The sequence below is a fragment of the Aythya fuligula genome, chromosome 14 (assembly GCF_009819795.1).
Source record: "Aythya fuligula isolate bAytFul2 chromosome 14, bAytFul2.pri, whole genome shotgun sequence".
NCBI lineage: Eukaryota > Metazoa > Chordata > Aves > Anseriformes > Anatidae > Aythya > Aythya fuligula.
The window spans coordinates 15517166-15538154 of record NC_045572.1 but is presented as its reverse complement, the minus strand read 5'-3'; the positions used below and the strand labels follow the sequence as shown (position 1 = coordinate 15538154).

Sequence of the window (20989 nt, the reverse complement as noted above, 5' to 3'; positions counted from 1 at the left end):
AACTATACACTTAAAAAAACAAGTGAGCAGTAAAGCAGGAGCCTCATTTCCTATGCCAACAACCGCTCTTGCTGAACTGCTTGGAATTCAGGAAGCTGCAGCAAGGATTTCAGCAACGCAACGGGGAGCCCTGTAATCAAACCCCAGTGAGCGCAGAGGCAAATAACTACTCCAGAACCTTGAAGTATTTTTAAGCACAAATAAATAAACAAACAAACTATTTCACTTCAGCTACAAGGCATTTAAAATGGAAACTAGGTTGTTAAGAGATTTTTAATTGCAAATGAGCATGGTAGGAGCATAAAGAGATGTTTAGCCCACAAACATGCTTTTCATTAACCTCTTCCGCACCAGCAGAACAGGTCACTGGACTGGAATATATCCAGCTGCAGATCAAATTGACAGTGAAAAATTGTTAAAGGAAGGTAAAGTAGCAAGTGTGTATGAGGAATTAACCCTCCTTGGCGCTGGAGACCATTCCAGAGGTAGGCACACGCTGACTACCCCGCTGCGCCTACTCCAAAAATAACAGAAATTTTTCAAGTCACCCACTGGCATCTCCCATTGGCTCTAATTTTAAGAAATGCGATAAAAAAAATCTTAATCTGAGACACCGATCTCTCAATTTAAAGGCTGTCAGTCGCCACATCTGTTTCCAGTGCCCTGCAGAACTGGGATCCCTGCCCTGTCCCTGGCTCAAGTCGCATTTGATCAGAGCACAGGCATGGGCTGGGTTCATGGCCAGCACCTGTAGGGGCAGCCCCAGAGCTGGGGGGCAGCAGATTTCCCACCCCATGGAGCAGGCAGGTAAAGCCTGGGCAGCTAGACAGGTAAACCCTTCTCTTCACACCGCCTGAGCACACAGAGACATTTTCACAGCCTCTGCAGGGAAAAATCCAGCTGTGAGATGCTCCCAGCACTGAGGACCAAACTCTGCATCAACTCCTGTTGCATGCTAGGAGTGGTCAATTAATGGGCTCTGTGTAAAGTCCCCAAAATAAAAAATCCCAAACCTCTCAGAAGTTTTTCGTCACTATTCTGAGGTGGCACAAGCCATTTGTTGAGGGCTGGAAGCCCCTCCATTTCACTCATAGTTAGTAAATACAAGCAAACATGAATTTTTAACAGTTTTTCCTTGCTTGCACGCACTGTTATAATTACCGAGTAGATTAGGTCAGGTGCAGAAAGCACCAATAGAACTGTCTTTAGGGTACTTGACTACAGCAAAAGGAGCAGTCATGGACCAAACCCAACTTCTGTCCTAGGCCAGCAGGACCCGTGCAACTGCAGAGGCTGGCAACAGCAAGGGGGAGAAGGATAGAAGGGACGATAATCTCTGATTAAAGGGGAAAATTCCTTGGTGTAGTCGTCTTACAACTAAATCATTTCTGTGGCAGCAAACAATTTTTGTAGTCACGATAGCCTAGGGATATTGTTGTGCCAAAATCTGCAGAGGTAAAGAACACATTTTATTAGGCCAATCAGTATTAGTCTGGGGGATGGCAGAGGAAGGGGAGAACATACAAGCTTTTGGGCACACGCCTGGTCTGGAAGCATATTAGGGGCAACTCTCCCCTCCAGGGCTCGCTGCCTTCTGGCCCTGCTGGGACTCAGCTGTAACTCCTCCACCTCTGAGAGATGGGAATGCTCTGGGTCATGGGCTGCAGCACGGGACATGGCAAGAACAAGAGCACGAAAGCCTCTCACAAAGTCTGGTTGGGACAATTTAACCCTCAGATGTCTGTAGCATTTGCTTGCTTACTACATCTTAGTGCTGAAAAATAGTTATCCTCCGTCATGCACACACACATATAAATGTGTGTGGAAATGCACATAGATATTTATACCAAACACATTAGCAGATAGGAAGAATAAAGGTCAGGAAAACTGCTCGTCTGTCACACTGAAGCTAATACAAAGCAGCAGCCTACCACTCTGCCCTCAGTGTTCAGCAGGTCTTTGGACTCCAGCACATATTTCACATTTATACTCAAATCCCATTCTCTGCCTCTCTCCTGTTACTGGTAGCTGTTGCTTTGAATGTACAGCTAATGCTTCCATTTCCTTGCACTGACTTGCATATTCAACTTTTAGAACCATCTACAGAAATACTGCTTTGATTGTGTAAAGCTGAGAAGAGGGAGCAAACACTTTGATTTCTCTGGGCTCAAGGCCAATAAAAGCTTTTTAACAATGCTGCACAGGACTGGAAAAATTGGTTACTAAACTTGCACTTCCCTCTGCAGACGGCTTGGTTCACGCAAAGCAATTCTGCCGTGAGTTCACACTATTTGTTTTTTCCCTTTTGGCCCTGCCTGTGTGGCACAGAGCAGCACCCCACCGAGACGCCCACGCTGGCCCAAGCCCTACGGAAACGCACTCCCAGAGCCTCCCAGTTTGTTGGCTATGGATCTGAGCAAAGCGTATCTCTATCCACACCTCGCATGCTGCAGGTTTTCTGGCAAGCTTCGCAGCCTGTATGGGCCCAAGCACATGCACATCTGCAGCACGGATGGACTGGGCAGGATGGGTGCACACACCTAGGCCAGCTGAGGACACCACAGCAGCACCCAACACACTGGGGTCCAGCCCCACCCCATCAAAACTGGGGGCCTGAAGTTACAAGCCAGGTGACCCTCAAGCTCTGTTGTAGCCTCTGCAGGTGTCCACCTCCCTGTAGTGATGATTCAGAGGGAAAGACTTGAAGCACACAGCCCAGAAACCTGCTGCAGGTCATGACAAAGAGGACCTGGAGTTCCCTGAGTGCCACAACCACTGCTTGTGCTCTTTTCTGGGACTACAGACAACATGAGATGGTTCAACATTTCAGCCTCAAAAAAACAAAACAGTGCCTTATTTCCTTCTTCCATTAAAAAAAAAAAAATATTCATGATAGAAAAATATTTCTTTCCTTCTCAGTTGTGGACCTCCTTTACTTGTTCTGTCCAAGGTGCAACAGAAGGCAGTACTCCTCCCTGGCTTAGTGCAATTCACCTACTTTTGAGGTTTTACAACAGGTAATATAAGCTTTACATCAACAACAGATGGGAGATTCCTAGTCGGAATTCAGTTCTGTCCCCCAGGGCTTTTGGAAGAGACACAGACCTGAGAATCATTACTTCCTATAAAGAACAACCAATTGAAGGTCATTTTCATGTATTTTAAAGAATTGCGCTATTTTAAATTCTCCTTTCGTGAGCTCTGTTAGAAAATGGCCCCTAAAGAGCATAACACGAGAACAGTTTCCAATGTAATATCTAGAAACATTCAGCATTCTTACATTCACTGTTGCTATATGATTTACTGTACCTTTTCTTCAGAGGAGACTGTGAGCTTGTCACTTGATATTAAACTGCAAACCTGGTCCAGACTAAGGCTAAGAAATTCTTCTCCTAGCATCACCTCTGGAAAGTGCTGCTCTGTTCAACAAATGAAAAAGGGGAACACAAAATTATAATGAAATCCATTCTTTAAGTCAATGGAAGGGCTACAGCATTCAGAGAACTGCTATCGTTACAGCTCTGGGCAACCAAGACAAACACCACACTGCAACCGAATGGCCAAACAAAAAGAAAATAGTCTCAGAGGAGGCTAAGAAATGAGATGTTATTTGAAGTAACACAAGCTCCACGAGACTCTTTTGTAAAACGGCAATAAAACATAAAATGGAGCTTAACTTTCTGCAAAGCCACGAGGTACTTTCCAGTGGCAGATATGATTACTAGTGGCAATTGAGAAAAGTCGATACCTTCCTAAAGCAGTAAGTAACCTGGCTACCTCGGGATTCAATTCTTGCCCATTTCAACAACCTACTCAGAAGCAAATCTGCTCAACACTTAGATGAGAGACTCCATCGAGGGTGCCTGATATTTGCAGTTATTTCAAGCAAAGCCAACCGTCAAATAGCACCAGCCAAACACAGTCAGTTTCGTGCACTCAGGCCAGCAGTGAAGAGGAAAGGATCCCAGAGCACCCACCTGGATCTGTGTGCACGAAGGGGCATACAGGGAGAGAGGCAAGAGGGAAGCCTCATCCCACACACACATATGGGATCAGTCCTTCTCCCCTTCCACCTTTTAATTTTTCCCCAAAAATTAATGCATTTCAGCTTCCCCCTCCTCTAAACCCTTAGCACCCATCTTCCCAGGCAGCCTTGCCTCTTCCTACTCAGACTGCAACCGTACAAATTTCTCCTCCCTTTTTTGCCTCCAAACTCCTCCATGCTGTAACTTTGGGAGCCACCTGAAAACAAAATACAGCAATTCACATCTCCGGCTGTAATCCCAAACTGGAAGAATTCAGTTTGCAGCACAAGCCCAAAAGGGATCATCAAATCTGTCATGCTTTACATCTAGCCGAAGGGCACAAGGAAATAATTACTTTCTAGGAAAGAATTCCTAGGTCAAAATGGCCATTAGCTGGCTGAGGACAATTTTAGTTTTCCTAGCATTTCTTAGAAAAACACCTCAATTTAATCTCACCTGCCATTTTCTATGTCTCATTTACCTTTGCCTGAAACACAATTCTCAGCCACTTGATCTGAAGCAGCTTTTTTCAAGCCCTCACCCCTTTAGCTTTGAGAAGTTCAGACTCGTATATCCAAAGAGCTCCCTCTGCAGCAAGATCTGCCTCTTGATTTCATCTCTGCAAAGTACTTTGCCTGCCAAAAATTAGCACTACGGGGACACAAGCTGGCACAACTTCCCAAGCATATCTCCTTGGAGATCTCACCCGAACAACTCCTTACCAATGCCACTGCTGCAGAGGGCACTTGGGCTTCCCCAGCCACAGACCCCTTTAGTCTGATGGGGACCAAAACTCTACAGCTAAGCCAAGGGCTCTGATTAAAAAGATCAATAAAGCTTAATTCTGTGTTATGCTGGAAATCATATATAGGATCTAATGAATTTTTCTAGCCTTAAATACTTGAAAAACAGGAAATGCTCCTGACACAGTAATCTGTGTGCACTCTGACTTCTGGACACAATCTCCTATTCATTCTGGATTGGCATCTGGCAGTAGAAAGATATTTGATCTCTTGTTATTTGTTGGAAGCAAGTAAAAATATTTACTGATTTTAATAAAATAACTTGAGCCTGCTTCTATCAAGGCAGCTCCTCTACCCATTGAGGTTATCCACTGGCCAGAACCAAGCACTCCCAAGGAACTGAGCTCATGCACGCAGGGGCTCTTGAGCCTGGGGACCTCTGTCTTGGTTTAATGCTGTTACATAAACAACATAGCGAAAAGAATTTTAATGGCATTTTTATTAATGGAGTTCCATTAACATTACATGGGCTACTGTACTAACTGGGACTTATGAAGGCCAATAAAACAACAAAGCAGACTTTCTAATTGCCAAACAACCAAATAAATATACAGTGAATGCACTGCTTGTTGAGTTAAAGATTAAACAGGGCCTGGAAGCAAGGATAATGAGATATTACAAGCAAGCCTTTACAAAATTAACCATTCCTTCCAGGGTACCTTTTCCTCCAGGGGATAATACAGCCAAAGCAGCTGAAAAAGGTTTTACTTTTATTTGCAGAAGAATAGGGGAGGACTCAGTGGGCACCTTTTTATTCTACTGAGCCCACTTATGGTCCAATTAAGGACAAAAACATACCAAGGAAAATAGTGCAGGATGGAGCAGGTGCTCTGGGAGAGAGCAGGTGTATTTTTGCCTATATAAATAGACACAAAAGCAGAAAAACAAACCGAGTAGAAAAATTCTGAGCAGAGTTCAAGGGCAACTGTCCCAGAGGAGACTGGAAAGTGCAGGGAAGTTAGGAGTACAGGCCCACTTGAACAGCTTTACATTTACAACGCAGACGAGGAATGCTGAAAGCCATTGCCTGCGCCTACTTACTGCAACCAAACACACCCACACTCAAGGAATTAAGGAAATAAGAGTTTATCTACCCATGGTGTAAGCTACCATTGCTCCACAGATCAGAGGCTCAAGCCGCATGACAATTTGTTTTAGCTGAGTGTTCCTATTCCCACTCACAAGATTTAATTTTGCCCACTGCCAGTTATTCCTGGAGTGCCCAAAGCCCCAGCGACTGCTTCCTGCACTCGAAGGGCAGCACACCCTTTGAGAGGGCAATGGGTGAACACCAGCACTCCAACACCGTGCTGTTGAGCAGGAAGCCAAAGAGCTTACTAGGAACACTCCAAGGAACTATTTTGCAGGCTGGGATCCAGAGGATTGTGGGGTTGGGTTTTCTGTGTTTTGGCTTTTTTTTTTTTTTTTTTTGGTGGTGGTGGTGTTTTTTTTTTTTAAACCTTCTGCACATTTCCCTGCCACCAAACTACATTTCACAATTTGCAGCATCACAAGAAGTCACAAATTTACAACATTCCTTTTCCTGGTCTAATACTACAAGCACGATGAGACCAACCACTACACACTGATCTTGCTCAATATATGAGTTGCTGCACCTGCAAGCAGGTTTACCCCGACAAACAGACGACCTTTTCCTCACCTGCATACGCATTTGCCTGCTGCAGCAGCTCGGTGCACGCGTGCACATCTGCAAAAGCTCGAATTCCAAGGCAGTTCGTGGGATGCAGCTGGGATTGAAGAAAGTCGCAGCAGTTTTTTCTAACATCCATCAGCTGCAATAAGCTAGCAGCTGGCAACAAAACCTGGAACAACAAGAAAGGGAAATTGGAGATAGCAACAGAGAAAGTTTAATTCCCAACTTGCACGAGTTAGATGCAAGCCCCCTCCAAACAGAATCACTGTAGGGTGTGAGAAAGAAGGTTAACGTTTCAGCAGTATTTATACACAGAACTTTCCATTCTCTGAGAGATGGAAATGGCTATATCATGTTGGGCTGAGAGCAGAGCTCTTCTCCTCAAACGACCTCAAATTGGGTAAGAGGAGGACAAAACACAAGCAACCAGGGATGCACCTGAATCTCTGCCTTTGCTGCCGCTAGGTCCCACCCACAGACTTGTTTTCCCCTGAAGAGCTTTATATTATTTGCATGTTTTACCATCACATTCAAAGCCCACAACACCCCAGCACCCTCAGAATTGTGAGCCTCCTTATTTCCATCAAAACCATGCTGGCTTTTGAACAGAGTGCCTAAACTGCCCCACTAGAAAGGGAGACAGCAGCAAGCTCAAGCAGGTTTTGGAAACGGCAAGGCTTTCAGGTAAGAAAGAGCCAACTACTCAAATCAACAGTCCCCATTCTCAGCCACACAAAAATCTGTGGACGATTCAGTGCTGTGGTTCATGACTGCATCTGAAAATGAGGTACTGCTTCGTGCCTACAAAACCAAGGGCAGAAAAGAGAGACAAAACTAGGTCAGGAATGTCACATCTGCTGGAAAGACCATTTTGGAAGTCAACAAGCAAGGATAGGAAGTAGAAAATAACATCGGTCTGGATGTTACAGCCTGTGACATCAGCTACTTCCTTTCTTATGTCTTACAGCAACTGCAGACGTTTCTGATCCCAGCTCTTCCGTAGCTCTGGCTGCTTCACACATGGTCTTCAAACCGGGCATCTGTGCTCACCATCTGAGCACAGATTTCCGGAAAGCTATTTCCAACCAAAAAAAAACGTGGCTGTTACACAAAACAAGGAGGTTAATGGCATTCACCCCCTTGGGTCTTGATGGCAGAGAAGGGAAAAAGACCTCCCCTCCCTGCCTGCCTCCCCCCACACTCAGTTTCCCATAGGGGCAGGACACAACTCACCCCAGGTGTTTTCTAAGCCTCTGACACATTCCAGCTCCAGCACAGACCTACAGTACCTGACGGCTGCCAAGCAGCCACCTCAATAGGCTACATTAAAAAAATAAATAAATAAATAATTAACCTGGGAGCCCATTTTGCCCCAAGCCTCTTGACGCCAGGAGATTACTTTGTGGTTTTGATTAAATCAAGATGGCAATGCTCTTGCAGTTTTGGAACCTAGCCGTGAGCAGCTTTCTACCTGGCTGAACGAGCTCCTTCTAGCAGCAAAAAGGTGAGAGCCTGACTTGCACAAGGGCTGGGGACTCCCTGCAGACTACCTGTGACCACCTAGGGCTTCCTCCAAGCACACCCTACCATCAAGCGTGCCTGTAGATGCATGTGGGTGCCTAGCAGAAGCATTTGGGGATATTGCCTCTGAGCTACTGTCACTGACAGGCACACGCTAGAGCCCCTTGGACATCCCAGCACTGATGTCCTGCAGCCTCAGGCTGGCTTGACAGGGCAGCAGAGAAGCTGCCTCACACCACTGCAGTTATTGTGAAAGGAGCATTATCATATCATGCTTTAGAAGTAGGATAAAAATAGCTTATCAACAGACGAGTGGATTTTCTCTTTCTTATTTCCCAGCTGAACATCTTACCGCTCTAGTTTTTTTGGTTTTTGTTTTTTTTTTTTAACCAGGGAAGGCAAAAAGCAAGCAAAGGATATCCGCTAGCACAATGTCTGTTTCCTTTAGAAATAACAAGAGGAAATGCCCTGCCTAAACGTGCAGCAGGACCAAGCTGCAACCCCATTAAAATCCAGGCAAGTTACTCACTTGGGTCTGGATTTGGCTTTTAATATTTGAGCTCCAACTACTGTGAACAATTTAGAGCACGTACTGTTCATCTGGCTTCTCTACCAGATCAGCCTCCTCACCAGATCCAATCGCCTTTCAAAACTATCAAAATTACCTGCTATTGCTACTGAGACTGATTTCTTTGCTAAATAAATTATGTCCAGAACCTCATCGACGGTACAAACCAGCAATAACCATCCATTTCTCCAGCTGTGCTCTCACCCTGCAGACTCTGTACCAGCCTCAAGTGTAACAGAACATTGTCTGTGCCATTAAACACTTTCAGAAACCTTTGATGTCTCCGAACCAGAAACATCTTTCAGCCAAAAGCGATCCGTGTTGCCGTGAGGTTCGTTCCATATTCAGGGCATTAACGCTAGGCTTCAGAGACTGGGGTGAGTTCCCTCCTCTGCCACAGCCTTGCAGGTAACCTCGGACAAGAGGCAACCTGCACTATTCCTCTGCAAAACGGGGAGAGGAATGCTTCCCCAAAGCAGGGATATTAATGCTTTTAAGCTGCTTTGACAATTTAGTCAAATTGGAAGCCAAAAAGGGTGTTGGCTGTAATCCTCAGCAGCACATCCAGGGCCACAGCTGGGCCCGTGCATCTGCCCAAACAGGGAGACAGCTCCCGGGGGAAACCACGAGCAGAGAAACAAGCAGGGCTCACATTTGCAAGGCAGGTTAAATGCTCGGTTTTGACTTAATAGCTCAACAGTGCACATGGAACAGAGATAAAACGGTATTATTGTGATGTGGCTTTTCAGCGTGAGGAAGGCAATTAAGGCTTTATCACTCCCCAGTTACTACCAGGCAGTGCCAAGCGTGAACAATGGTGCTTCTACTTAAATGCTCCACCTGGGGTGAAATAGCCCAGGCAGCGGCATGCAGGGCAGGATCAGAAAGCCACACACCTCCCCAGGAACAGGCATAAGAAGGGATACAGGGAGGAGAGAGAAAACAGGGGAGTAGCTTGCAACTTCCCTCCTAATCTACCTGCTCCAGCTTCACCACACAGAACAGCTATACCGTCTCTGGGTAAACAGTGGGATAAAAAGAAGTGGAGGAGCACCTGCCAGGCTTCCAGCACAGTCCTCTGATGCCACACACGAGTTTCTTCTCACCTTTCTGTAAGGCCAGTCTGATCTAGATGACTTCCCGAAGGCTGAAAAGGTCCCCCCAGCCCACAACTCTGCCTTGCTGTTGGAGGACTCTCCAGCACCCCAGGAGGGTGACGCAAAGCAACAAGTTATTACAGCAGGAAGAAAACAGACCTGATTGATTGCATCTCCTAAAGCTGAGCTGAATGGCGCTCTGCAAACTGTACAAGCTGTAGTTGCAGCTTTTGGAGCGCACAGAGGGACGGGAGATGAAATGACCCACTTAACACCCTTCATCATTGCAGTACCCAAACTTTTTTCCCCCCCTGAGACTCTCCTTCCTCTGTTTTGAAGTCCTTATTCCTTTGGGAAACACGAGGTGGGGAAGCACACTTCTGAAAAGGAAGCGCTACAGATGCTAGCAAAGCTTTTTTCCTCCTTTCTCGAGACATTTTTATTATGATTATTATGTTTGAAAGCTGACAGTGCCAACATCTATTTCCCCCAGTCAGTTGATTTCTAGACATCTCTTCATTTTTCTTTCCATGAGCCATACCTCAGACTGCAGCAGTGTACAAGGACACCACGCGTGTGGTATGCTGCACCTCATTAATAGGAATTTAATCATGAAATCAGGTTAATCAGGACTTTTCCCAGGGAATCATTACAACCCTAATGGTAGTGACTTTCTTAATTGGAAGGGTAATTCTCAGATTGCGAGTAATTAAGTGCCATCACTAAGGATGGGTACAAAGTGCTGAAGGAGGACTGTATTCACCGTCTACAGACAGAAGCTCCTAGGAGAATGAAAGGCCTCCCCCTAGATCTCCTCTTCATTCAGTGTCACAATCAACCTGGACACACAAAACCTGTGATCTCCATCAGCTTCAGCACAATTTCTTTTCCAAGATGAAAACACCATGAGCCTCGTGCATGCAGATGTTTACCACACTGGGTTTCTGGGTGGAGAAGCGGTTTTATTTTGAAGTGGAAGCCCAAATGGATAATTCCTATAATTTCTTGCCTTCCAAAAGGAAGATGCTTACCACAGGTACAGAAGAAGAGCAACTTGTACCTGGAGAGAGAACCCCACACACAACTGCTCCAAATCTACGTCACTTGTTCCCACCTTCAGATCAGGGACAGCTGTTGACTTCTGTCATCAGTTTTCTGCACTTTCCCCCATTGTATTTGCTCATGGGTGGAAAACCTTCTTGTTCAAGTCTGAATAAAGCCTTCCTCCCTGAACAACAACAGCTCTGACCCACCTCCCACTGCCAGCCCATCTGCAGGATGTTGTGCTCCAGCAGCATAGCACTGTTGGCACAAGAGCACTGGGCTCCTATTTGCAGTGCAATATGTCTCCTGCCACACACAGTAAACACCACAACAAAGACAAGGGCAGCCAAAAATTCACCTGCTTCAGCAACATGAGCGTGAGCATCTCTAAGCCTCCTAATAAATGGTAAAATAATTCTCTAGCATGCTCTGCGATAAATTTGCTGGTTCTCCATATGCCAGCACCAACATAACATCTTCAGGCCACCTAACAACCAATTAATGCCATTTAACAATCTTTTTTCTTGTAATTTCTACAATGAAATTAACTGGTACGCATACCCAGAAATCACTTCTTCCATCTGCTGAGGAAGTCTGAACAACTGGGTGTCAAACTGAAAAAAAAGAAAAAAAAAAAAAAACCTTTAATGCACCCTCTTCCAGGTAGGAAATCGGAGCTCCAGACATGAGGTAGCTGCTGGGAATTGAGGAAGTCTCACGACGAGACAGTGAAGGAACATTGCTGAAACATCGCAGACAGGCACCACCGAGGCAGCCTTCCAGCTGGATGGCTGACAGAGCCGTGCAGCAGGAGGATGTGACAAGGTAAATTACCCAAACTGCTCGCGTCTTCCTAAGGCTGACATTGCTAATCCACACCGAGGGTTTAACTGTTCACTTTGGTTTGCCTTTACCTGGGTGAACCTTTTGGAGGAATCACAGAATATTCTTTTATGTAGACTTTTCTCTCTGTGCCCATTATCCTGTTTATGGCATTCCGTTCAGTGGTTAAATGCCCACAGATGGCATGGAAATTCCTCTTTAATCTTTCTATGGGCTTCATCACAAAAATCTATCAAATTCCACAAAACATTTTCAAGACAGACATTTTTACATAACAAAACGGTCCAGTCAGTTGATCTTGCTCTAGATCAGCTTCATTTCCTAGCTCTCATGAATTAATTTACCTCCAGACTAAAGAGTTATTCACAGTGTGAATATTTAAATAAATCGTGAAGAAAAGGGAGTGCTTTATTAGACTGGGAAAAAGCTCATTGCTTAAATCTTAGTATCTGCCAAACGTATTTTTGATCATGTCTGAGAGATGTGAGCCAAAATATGAGGATAGGCACAGCTCTTAACTCCAACTCTTTGTAATCCCTAGGCCAACAGAAGGTAGGATATGGTTAGGTTTTACTAAAAAATATATATTTTTTTCCTGTTTGATTGGAAATTAAACACCTGGACTTCTCAGGGCAGGTCTACACTGCCAATGCAGAGCGGGATGGAGCTGGCCATGCAGCCACCCTGCTCATATGCAGGTGCAGCTCTACACGAGCACCGAGGTGCTCGCACAGGGAGAAAGCTAGAGCACGTGCAGTAACTTCAAGCAAGCCTCTCTCCATGCAGACGGACAGGATCCGGCACGCCAGATGGCAGCTGGAGCTCAGCACGTCCCACGTGCCGAGTGGGTGCTTCTGGGCCACCTAACAACCAGAGCAGGGAAGGAACGCACACGTTTCCGAAAGCACGTGGATACAGTCTTCACATTTCCCCCAGGAAGAGATGGCAGCTTGACAGTGTGTAAATGTCATTTTTCCTCCACCAACATTAGTCCCCAGAAGTCCAAGAATCTACCCTGCTTCCCCACTACGTATTACTGAAGTAGTGCAGGAGCTCAGATCCTTATAACCTTGACTACACACTGCAGTTAAGCACGGGACCTTGCAGTGGACAGGTAGCTCGGCGGGGTTGAACATCAGCTTCTTTGCTGCAAAGGCACCTTGAAGGTCTCCTCACCAGTGGCCTGGCTTGGACAGCCTCACTGTAGGGCAACCAGGGTCCACAATCTGATGTGACAAAAGCCAGGGCGAGAGCAGGCCAGAAAGACAAGTTTGTACCATGGGAGGGCAGAAAGAAGAAACCCACAGGCTTGGGTCATGAAGGATGGCCCAGGGCTCAGACCAGAAGGCAGACGTGGATCAGGATTTGCACAGGTTCCTGCAAGAAGAACCACATGCTGCAACACAGTGAGAACTTGGGCCCTCCCTAAGGGACCAGAGTAGGCGAGCATGTCCCATCCACAGCAAGAACTCAATTTCACGCAGTAAAGGACTTCGTACCAGTCTAATTTTGCCATCTTAATTAGGTCAACAGAACGCAGGCAGCAGCATTTCCCCTCCCTCCATCTCTCTAGCGAGACAGACACCGGCTGCTGAATCCCTGCCCAATGCCCACGTCACCGAGAGGACAACAACAGGCCTGAACTACCACTTGCAAACAAAACCAGGGAACAACCAAAAAGCACACCCGCACTCCAGCTCCCAGCATCCCTTCCAGACATCAGTGGCTAAGTGCACAGACATTTCCTTACAATCAAAGAAACAGAAGAGAAAAAGCTTTACCAGCAGCCACAGCCATGTGACACAGACAACAAAACGCTCCTCCTTGCATCCTGCTTTATCTGTAAGGCTGCCTTTCAATTACCCCTTCCACTTTCAGACAAATATTTACCTCAAAGAACTCCAAGACAGAAGGCACACAAAGAAGGGAAGAATGCCCTCGTTTTAACAATATATTCCACTCAAAGCTCTGCCAAACTAATCAAACTCCCCAGAAGAACTTAAAAACTAACAGGCAGATTCCTCTGCCAGGACCTTAAAACCACATTCCACTCTCTGCTTGTTTGAGTATCTTCTGACCTTTGACTGACTGACCCACAAGTCAGCAGCTTCTCGGAATACAAATGCCTAAGCTCATTGTAAGAGCTTGATACTAAAGCTAAATGCAACATGACTTAGGTGCAGGGAAAGCAGCAAAGTGCCTCAAGACTGAACAAGGCTGCAAGGAGCTCTTTTAAGCTCAACCTTTTACTTCCTGCAGCCTGAGGAGATCACTCACCCCTCTCCAAGGCTTCTGAGTTTCAAGCTTCTGACTTGGGTTTCCAAGGAGAAGCCGAACCAGACTCACCTGCACGTTCTCTTCCGTGACCTCTATCTCGGCTGTGTAGATGTAATCAATCAGCTTCCTCAGCGTCTGCCCATCGACGTCTTTTATCTCGATCTTCTTGGCTTTGCTTTCAGACATGTCTCCTGAAAAGCATTTCAAAAGGACAGTCAGAGTTCGCTTGGCAGGAGCTCTTTTCAGCCCTTGCTCCCCACATATCCAGCACATACTCCTGGTATCTAATAGACTCCCTGACACTATCCCTGACTACCTAAGGACAACTAGCAAGGCTCTCCGAACCTCTTAATGCAGCCTAAAGAGCACCTCAACATTAGAAGACACTGATAGAAGATAAAAGTCATCAACAAATGCAGCAAGGTCAATTTGTTGCAGAAAAAAAAAAAAAACTGCAAAGTTCACCTGCACTGAAACACATTCAGGGGCTGAAAAAAGAATACAGCCTTCAGCCGTGTCTCATCACAGGGACAGATTCAAAGAGACTGAGGACAGGTCTTAGGAGGGCTTTACTAATATATTTAAATATATATATGGGTAGATGAATCATCTGCAACAGCTGTTAGGGTGCTTTATGGCACCCTAACAATCCTACAATATCCCTACAATAAAAGATAGCACCACCCTCTTTCTTGAGGAGTAACCTGAAACCTGCTGAGGAAAACCAGCACACATCCAGTGTGCTGCAGGCTTCTCCCCGAAATTACCTTGCTGTAACCTGTCCGCACAGCTGCACATTACAAAAAGCATCTGTGCAAAAAGATGTGTTCGTCATTGCAGGCACCACGCACACAGACCCCGTGCGTACAGGAGCGCGTCCCAGTAACAAAAGCGCGGTGGGAAGGAGGAGGAAAGGCTCCCCAGGGCCCCTTCCAGCATTCACACGCAGGGTGAGATCACCCAGCCCAGGCTCTAATCAGCGCGATCTCCAGGAACCACAGACCAGAAAGAGCAAGCTCCAAGAAAGAGCAGAAAGGAAACGATAGATGAAAAAAATAAAGACAGACAAAGGACAGCTCGAAAAAATGTCAATTCTTAAACCAGGACATGAATAATCACTACTGTAAGAAACCTGGTGACTCAATACTGCTGTGGGATTAAGAGGAAAAATAGTTTCTGCAGCCTATGTGAGAAGTAATTACAGCCTACGTCCCCATACCGAGCACGACAAGATGCAGCCGGGCACATTTAGTACACGGCACAGAGTCAGATGCTAAAGGGGGTCCGAGCCTGAGCAAAACCTGGAGCCTGGAAATTAAACTTCTGGGGCTTTGCTTATGCCAATGAGGAAGCAAATAACAGGAGTCGGGTCAGACCATAAGAATTAGGAGAGCCAGCACCACCCAAAAGGAAACAGACTGAAATAATATTTGCTCCAACTTCTATTTTTAAAATCAAATAAAATTTTATTTCAGAGAAGCCCATGAATACAAATGTACAAGTACAAAGGGATAAATGACCTACATTTGGGGGGCTTTCAAAGTAGGATTTTTTGACTGACAAAATAAACATCTCCCAGCACTTCTTCTCCCCCCAAAAAATCCAGCTCCAGAGATGAGAGGAGGATTCTGAGCGCAGACCAGTGCACACACACCAGCCTACATGGAGCTGGCACTGCCTGCAAGGAGCACCCAGACAAAAACCCTACAGAGGCAAGGGGCAAAGAGGAGCAGCCACGGCACTGACAGCGCTCGCTGGAACCAGGGGCAGGAGAGGCTGGGATGCTCTCACCCATGATCGATACAGAAATATCGATGCAGAAATAGCTCGGAGGGACCGATCCGACAACATCATCTGTCTCCGTGGCGCTCATGTGACACAGCCAACAAAAATAAAGGCAGTGTGGGCTTCTACACCCACCAGCAAGCTGCCAGCCCTGCATGCCAACGTCCCCCACTGGCTCTGCACAGCCACCGAGGTGAGGCTCACACGTTGTGTCCCAGGACAGGGACAGCAGTGGAGTTGGGACCGGATCCTTTCAGCCACATCCTCTTACTGAGAATAAAATAAAAAACCACAAACCGTACCCCCAAGCCTCACCCGATCCCTTCATGACAGAGTGATTCAGAGCATTAACAGCACCTCCCCTAGATGAGGACTGTGCTGAGAATGAACCTAATGGTGCTGGGCTGTGCTGCACAGACCCCGACCCCACCCCCTGCAGCCAAGCAGATACAAGGGACAGGGAAAGAGGGCACAAAGATGTGAAAACAGGCAGCGTGCCTTCAAGCAGACCCCTTTTAGGGGAATGCACCTTGCAGACATGAGGGCCTTGTGAAGACAAGTCCTTCATGCCCCATACACAAAACCAGCACTGCTCTCTCCCTTCCTCCTTGTACTTTTTCCTGCCGCCAGCCAGCTCAGCTCCCCGGCTTTGTCACGAGAGGCTGCTGTCAGAACTGCAGCAGCTCCCAGCGCCTTGTTTACCCAGCACAGCAGCTTGCCCTGCCTCAGATTTACTGCGCTCAAGATGCTTCCCAGCTCCAGCTTGTTTCCCAAGTCAGTGATGTGCTGAAGGAGGAGAGCTCACAAGCGTACTGAATACCAATGCCACAGCCCCTCGTGCACGGGGGCTGTTAGGGATCTGAAAGGAAGACTTCTGCACTGCTGCCTCCTCACCCAGCACTGCCAAGATCCCCCCACGTTTCTCACAGGCACGGTCCCAGCAGCATCTCTGCTGTTGTTCTTTCTGAAACTATCACGTTTTATTCTATACTGATGGAAATTACTGCCACCAATCATCCCCGCACAGCACGGTGCCAACAGGGACCATCCATCCGAAATGCTCTAAAAATCAGTAAAGAATTGGGAGGTGCTGGGTCCCATCTCTCCTTCAGTGGGGGAGGATACAAATGGAAAACATGCCTTTTATTTTAGGACTTGCAAAAGCTTTTGTCAAGAGACGTGCCTAACCAGAGGACACCAGGTGGTATAAGACAGATCCCACGGTCATCACAAGGTCATCCACGAGTCCAAAACCAGGCCCAGCCTACAGCAACAGCACCTGCAGAGAGGGTGTCAGACGAGGGGTCCCCTCCAGCTCCCCAAAAATCATTTCCTCCAGCAAGGACTCAGCACAAGCTGCTGCTGCCCCGTCCATCCTGCAGCCACCCTGCAGGTATGTGCATGGCACAGCTGTCAAGCCAGGCTGCTGCCGTGCAAAGCAACACTGAAAAATAAAACGCAGCTAATAGCCAGGCTGCGACGCTAAAATCTCACCCTCCAGAGACTGAAACAACACGCAGCTGGAAGCAGATCACACGCTCGGCCTCTGCAAGAGGAAGATCCAGCCCTTAGAAACTCAGGAGCAGCTGGACCAAAAGCGAACGGGGAGTTGTTTCTCTGCCTACACCCTGCTGCCCCCGGGACAGGCTGGGGGCCCCACGGGGGCTGTCACCCAGCCCCGGGCAGCGCCGAGGCAGCCGCATGACCGAGGCTGGTGGTTAGCTGATTACTGGTTAACTCGCAGCGTGAGGGATTACACGGCCGGAGAATTCCTGCATGGAAACACAAGCGGCCCCGACCCCGCTCTGCACCACCGCGTTCCCGCTCAGGTGACCTCTAAAGATCAGAGGGCTTTCCAGTAACTTTCTATTTATTTATTTATTAATTCTCATGAGGAATGAGCATCACAAGCCCTCCCAAATCCCCTCTGAGGTGCCCTCTGCCAAAAGGTGCTTCTGAGCAGGGCTTGCTCCTCCGCCCCCTCACCACGGCCAGCACCCACCCGCTTCCAGCTCCCTATAAAACACAAATGCTTTCCCCCTGAGCTCACCGCACAGACAAGGCCACCATGGCAAACCTCACATCTCATCTAACATTCAGACGTCGACTTACACTTCAGTGTTATATGCTTTTTTTCCCTCCCTCCATTACAGAAAGGAAGAGAGGATTCCCAGATGACAGGCTTTCCTCAGAAATGCTGCATTCTGCTTCCAGCAAAGCAAAATAAAAGCAAGCCTAACCCAAAGGCTTGTAGAAGCAAGAAGCATCCACATGACCTGCTTCCAAACAGCTCCAAGAGCTCCTATTGAACTTGGCTTTCTCCTCCCCAAGGCCACAAACCTGGGAACATAAACAGTGGGAAACCCCCCCAAAATGCTGAAGCTCTGGGACTGTAACCACCATTCTCTAGAGCATACAAACGTTTTATTTCTATTTGGTTAAGTCAGCTTCTATCCTGGAAAGGAGGGGCAAGGAAAAGGAAGAAAGCTAAGGAGCTCCTGACCAAACTGATGGTACTAGAAGGACTTAAATAAGCTGGTCACTTGCCTGCCTTGGGATTGACACAGCTCTTCTTGCTGCTCTGCCTGGGCACAGCCAGCGACAAGCACAGGCTATAGGTATCACACGAACAGGGCAAGGATTTTGTCCTCTCCTTCCTTCTCATTGAGATTGCATCTGCCCTGACCAAAATATGCTGGACTGCAACAACACTCCCTGCAAAAAGGCAGGGCTGCTAATACATGCTTGGATCTGGAGAACAACAGTGTTATTTCGGGCAGCAGCAACAAGTGCCATGGGAGATTAAACATCCGTGACCGCGAATAAGCGTCTGCAGGGCTGGGCCTTGAAACTACATCTTTTACGCCAGCAACTTCTTTGAAGTGCACCACAGCCATTAGGGCACTGCACATGTGCTTGGTGTTAATTATGCGTGTTTTCCTGACCCGAGTTCTTGTTAAGGAATTAAAAAACATACACACAGCGAGTCAAGCCTCCTAATAATCTTCCTGTGAGCTCTGTGCTACGCGCTCCCCCTGTAGCCACGCACCACTCCCAAGGCCATAGATTGTGCCTAAAAGAATTAAGCAAGGATGCTCAGCAACATCCATCACACACAGCGAAGTGCAGACCGAGCTGTACTTATTTCTCCAGGCCATGCCTCCTGCCTCTGCTCAGCTCCTGCCGGAGGCTCAGCAGAGCTCCCAGCCCCTTCAACCCGAGCGCAGGGTCTGGTGCAGAGCGCAGTACCTGTAAACATCGCACAAAAATAAGGGCTGCAGGCCGCAAGGACCACGCGGTGGGCTTCCATCTCCACAGTTTCAGCCACAATCACCACGTCACAGAGGAGCCGCTTGCTGGAAAAACACCAGAAAAGACAAAGATCATTTCAGAACTCCTGGTCAGAAAAAAAAAAAAAAAAAAAAAAAAACACTACATTGGTAAAGCCCCCAGAAAGTAAGCAGAAGTCCTACCATTACAGACAAGGCACCTGAGCTCCTGCCAAATCCCAGTGCAAGGTCCTCTCGTCCTTCAGCTACCAGCTCCTACCAGTGCTCCCCTACAAAACAAAGCCCGAATCCTCCCGACACCGCAACCGTGCCCATGGTTCTGCTGTTTTCCAGAAAAACTCTGGAAACCAAACAAGGTCTGGATGGGAAAGGGACTCCCTCCACCTCTCAGAAGAAGGGCTCAGAGAAGGTATGGAAGAGCTTAAGAGTTTGGGCACCACCTGGAGCCAAGCCCTGACAGGTCTATAAAGCAAGTACCAGTCATGCAAGGAAACACCAGCAGTAATTTCGTTTTTCCACTGGAAAAAGGTAGAGTGGAAAAAATATGTTATTTCTGCACTTTCTCCCATGTTTGGCCCTGCAGAACGTGACCAGCAAAACACCTGGTGGTGCTGATCAGTGCAGAGGCTGCCCCAAGCCCAGGGAGAAGCAGCCCATCAGTGAAGTCTATCTGCGGGCCTGAGGACTTCATTTACAACAGGAATTAGTCTGGGATTAAGAGGCGCCGGGATAAAAACAAGGGGCTCCAAACGAAAACCAAAAAACTTCTGAGCTCCCCCACTGACTCATTGTACGTCTTTGGCAAAGCCACTTCATTAATCAGTGACCTTTCCTACCAGCCCCACGTACATCCTTTGAGGATTCATTAGTTAATGTTTGCACAGGGCTTCAGAGATGTAGACAGCTAGAAGTGCTCAGCCTCCCAATAAGTTGTTTTAAGATGTTTGAGCATACAAATGCAAAATAAGGGTGTTCTTTCCAAATGTCAAGCCTGAAAAAAAAAAAGTTCCATGTCTGTAAATCTAGATGTCGCCTTCTCCTCAGAAATGTTTATCACGATGCTCTGCTTTCACTTAGGCAACCGCCTATGAAATAAATACACACAGATATTCTAACGGACTAGGTGTGTCTCCTCCTCCATATGTTGGATTACACGAACAAAATTATTTGTGAAATGGAGGGCTACAGTTGGAAAACAGGAACAAAGTAAGAACTGATAACCTTTGTTCTGCTTTCAGCCCAGTTTGGAGGAGATGACGGTGGTAATGGGAGCTCTTTAACGGTCTGTTAATGGAAGCTTCCCCATATCCTTCAGCTTATGTAAAAGATGCTCTATTCAATTCCTTTTTGGACTACAGTTATTTAAAGCACCACTCATGAAAGTTAATTTAATTTACATTTGAAAGCTACAAATTCCAAGTGAGCAACATATTGCAAATAGGTTAAAGGCTTAGCAAGATTCTTCTAGACCCTCTGTGTAGGATTTCTTGATGCATTTGCTTTAAGGCACTATTATTCAAGGTAGCTATTAACACTGATTGTTGATGGCTTAAGGATCACAAGCTCAATGCACAATACAATGGACATGAGAACTGTGTATTCCAGAACAGCAGCAGGGGCTGAGAAGGAGTACCCAGAAAAAGAAAACATCAAACAGGTGCTTAAGGGAAGCTTTTAATCTTGTATTTTATTTTTTTTTAATCACTTGACCACAGCACAAGATCTAGCTAACTACAGGCACTAAAAAACATTTGTCAGTCTCCAGCTATTCCCACTATGCTTCAATTAACAAAGGAATAATGGTAGCACAATAGATTTCTGAATATAGCTGCACAAACCTCTATTTTCAGATCCTTTGCTTTCAGTACAAAGAGAGGACTAGAGGGATACCAATATATAAAGAAACCATACTCTGCTTCATTTAACTGTTACAAGGGAAAGATATTTCCATTTTCTGTTCCTTATGCAACTGAGAATTGCTGTGTGACATCCGTGGAAGGAGACATTTCTAACCCTTCCCCATACTGAAGAACATGTATGTTGGGAAACTATTTAACCTACAAAAGAGAGGTGGCTTCCACA

General features: G+C 46.7%; 1 protein-coding gene across 3 annotated transcripts in view; it reads right to left on the bottom strand.

Moving 5' to 3' along the window:
• KLHL3 (kelch like family member 3) overlaps positions 1-20989 on the bottom strand; it is a 44601-nt gene that overhangs the window by 15313 nt on the left and 8299 nt on the right. For all 3 annotated transcript variants that reach the window (XM_032197031.1, XM_032197033.1, XM_032197032.1), the window contains exons 3-6: positions 18867-18973; positions 13902-14023; positions 6489-6651; positions 3310-3419 (exon numbers count right to left, since the gene is read on the bottom strand). In XM_032197031.1, coding sequence (XP_032052922.1) covers positions 3310-3419; positions 6489-6651; positions 13902-14023; positions 18867-18973 — 502 coding nt within the window. The remainder of the gene's footprint in view (positions 1-3309; positions 3420-6488; positions 6652-13901; positions 14024-18866; positions 18974-20989) is intronic.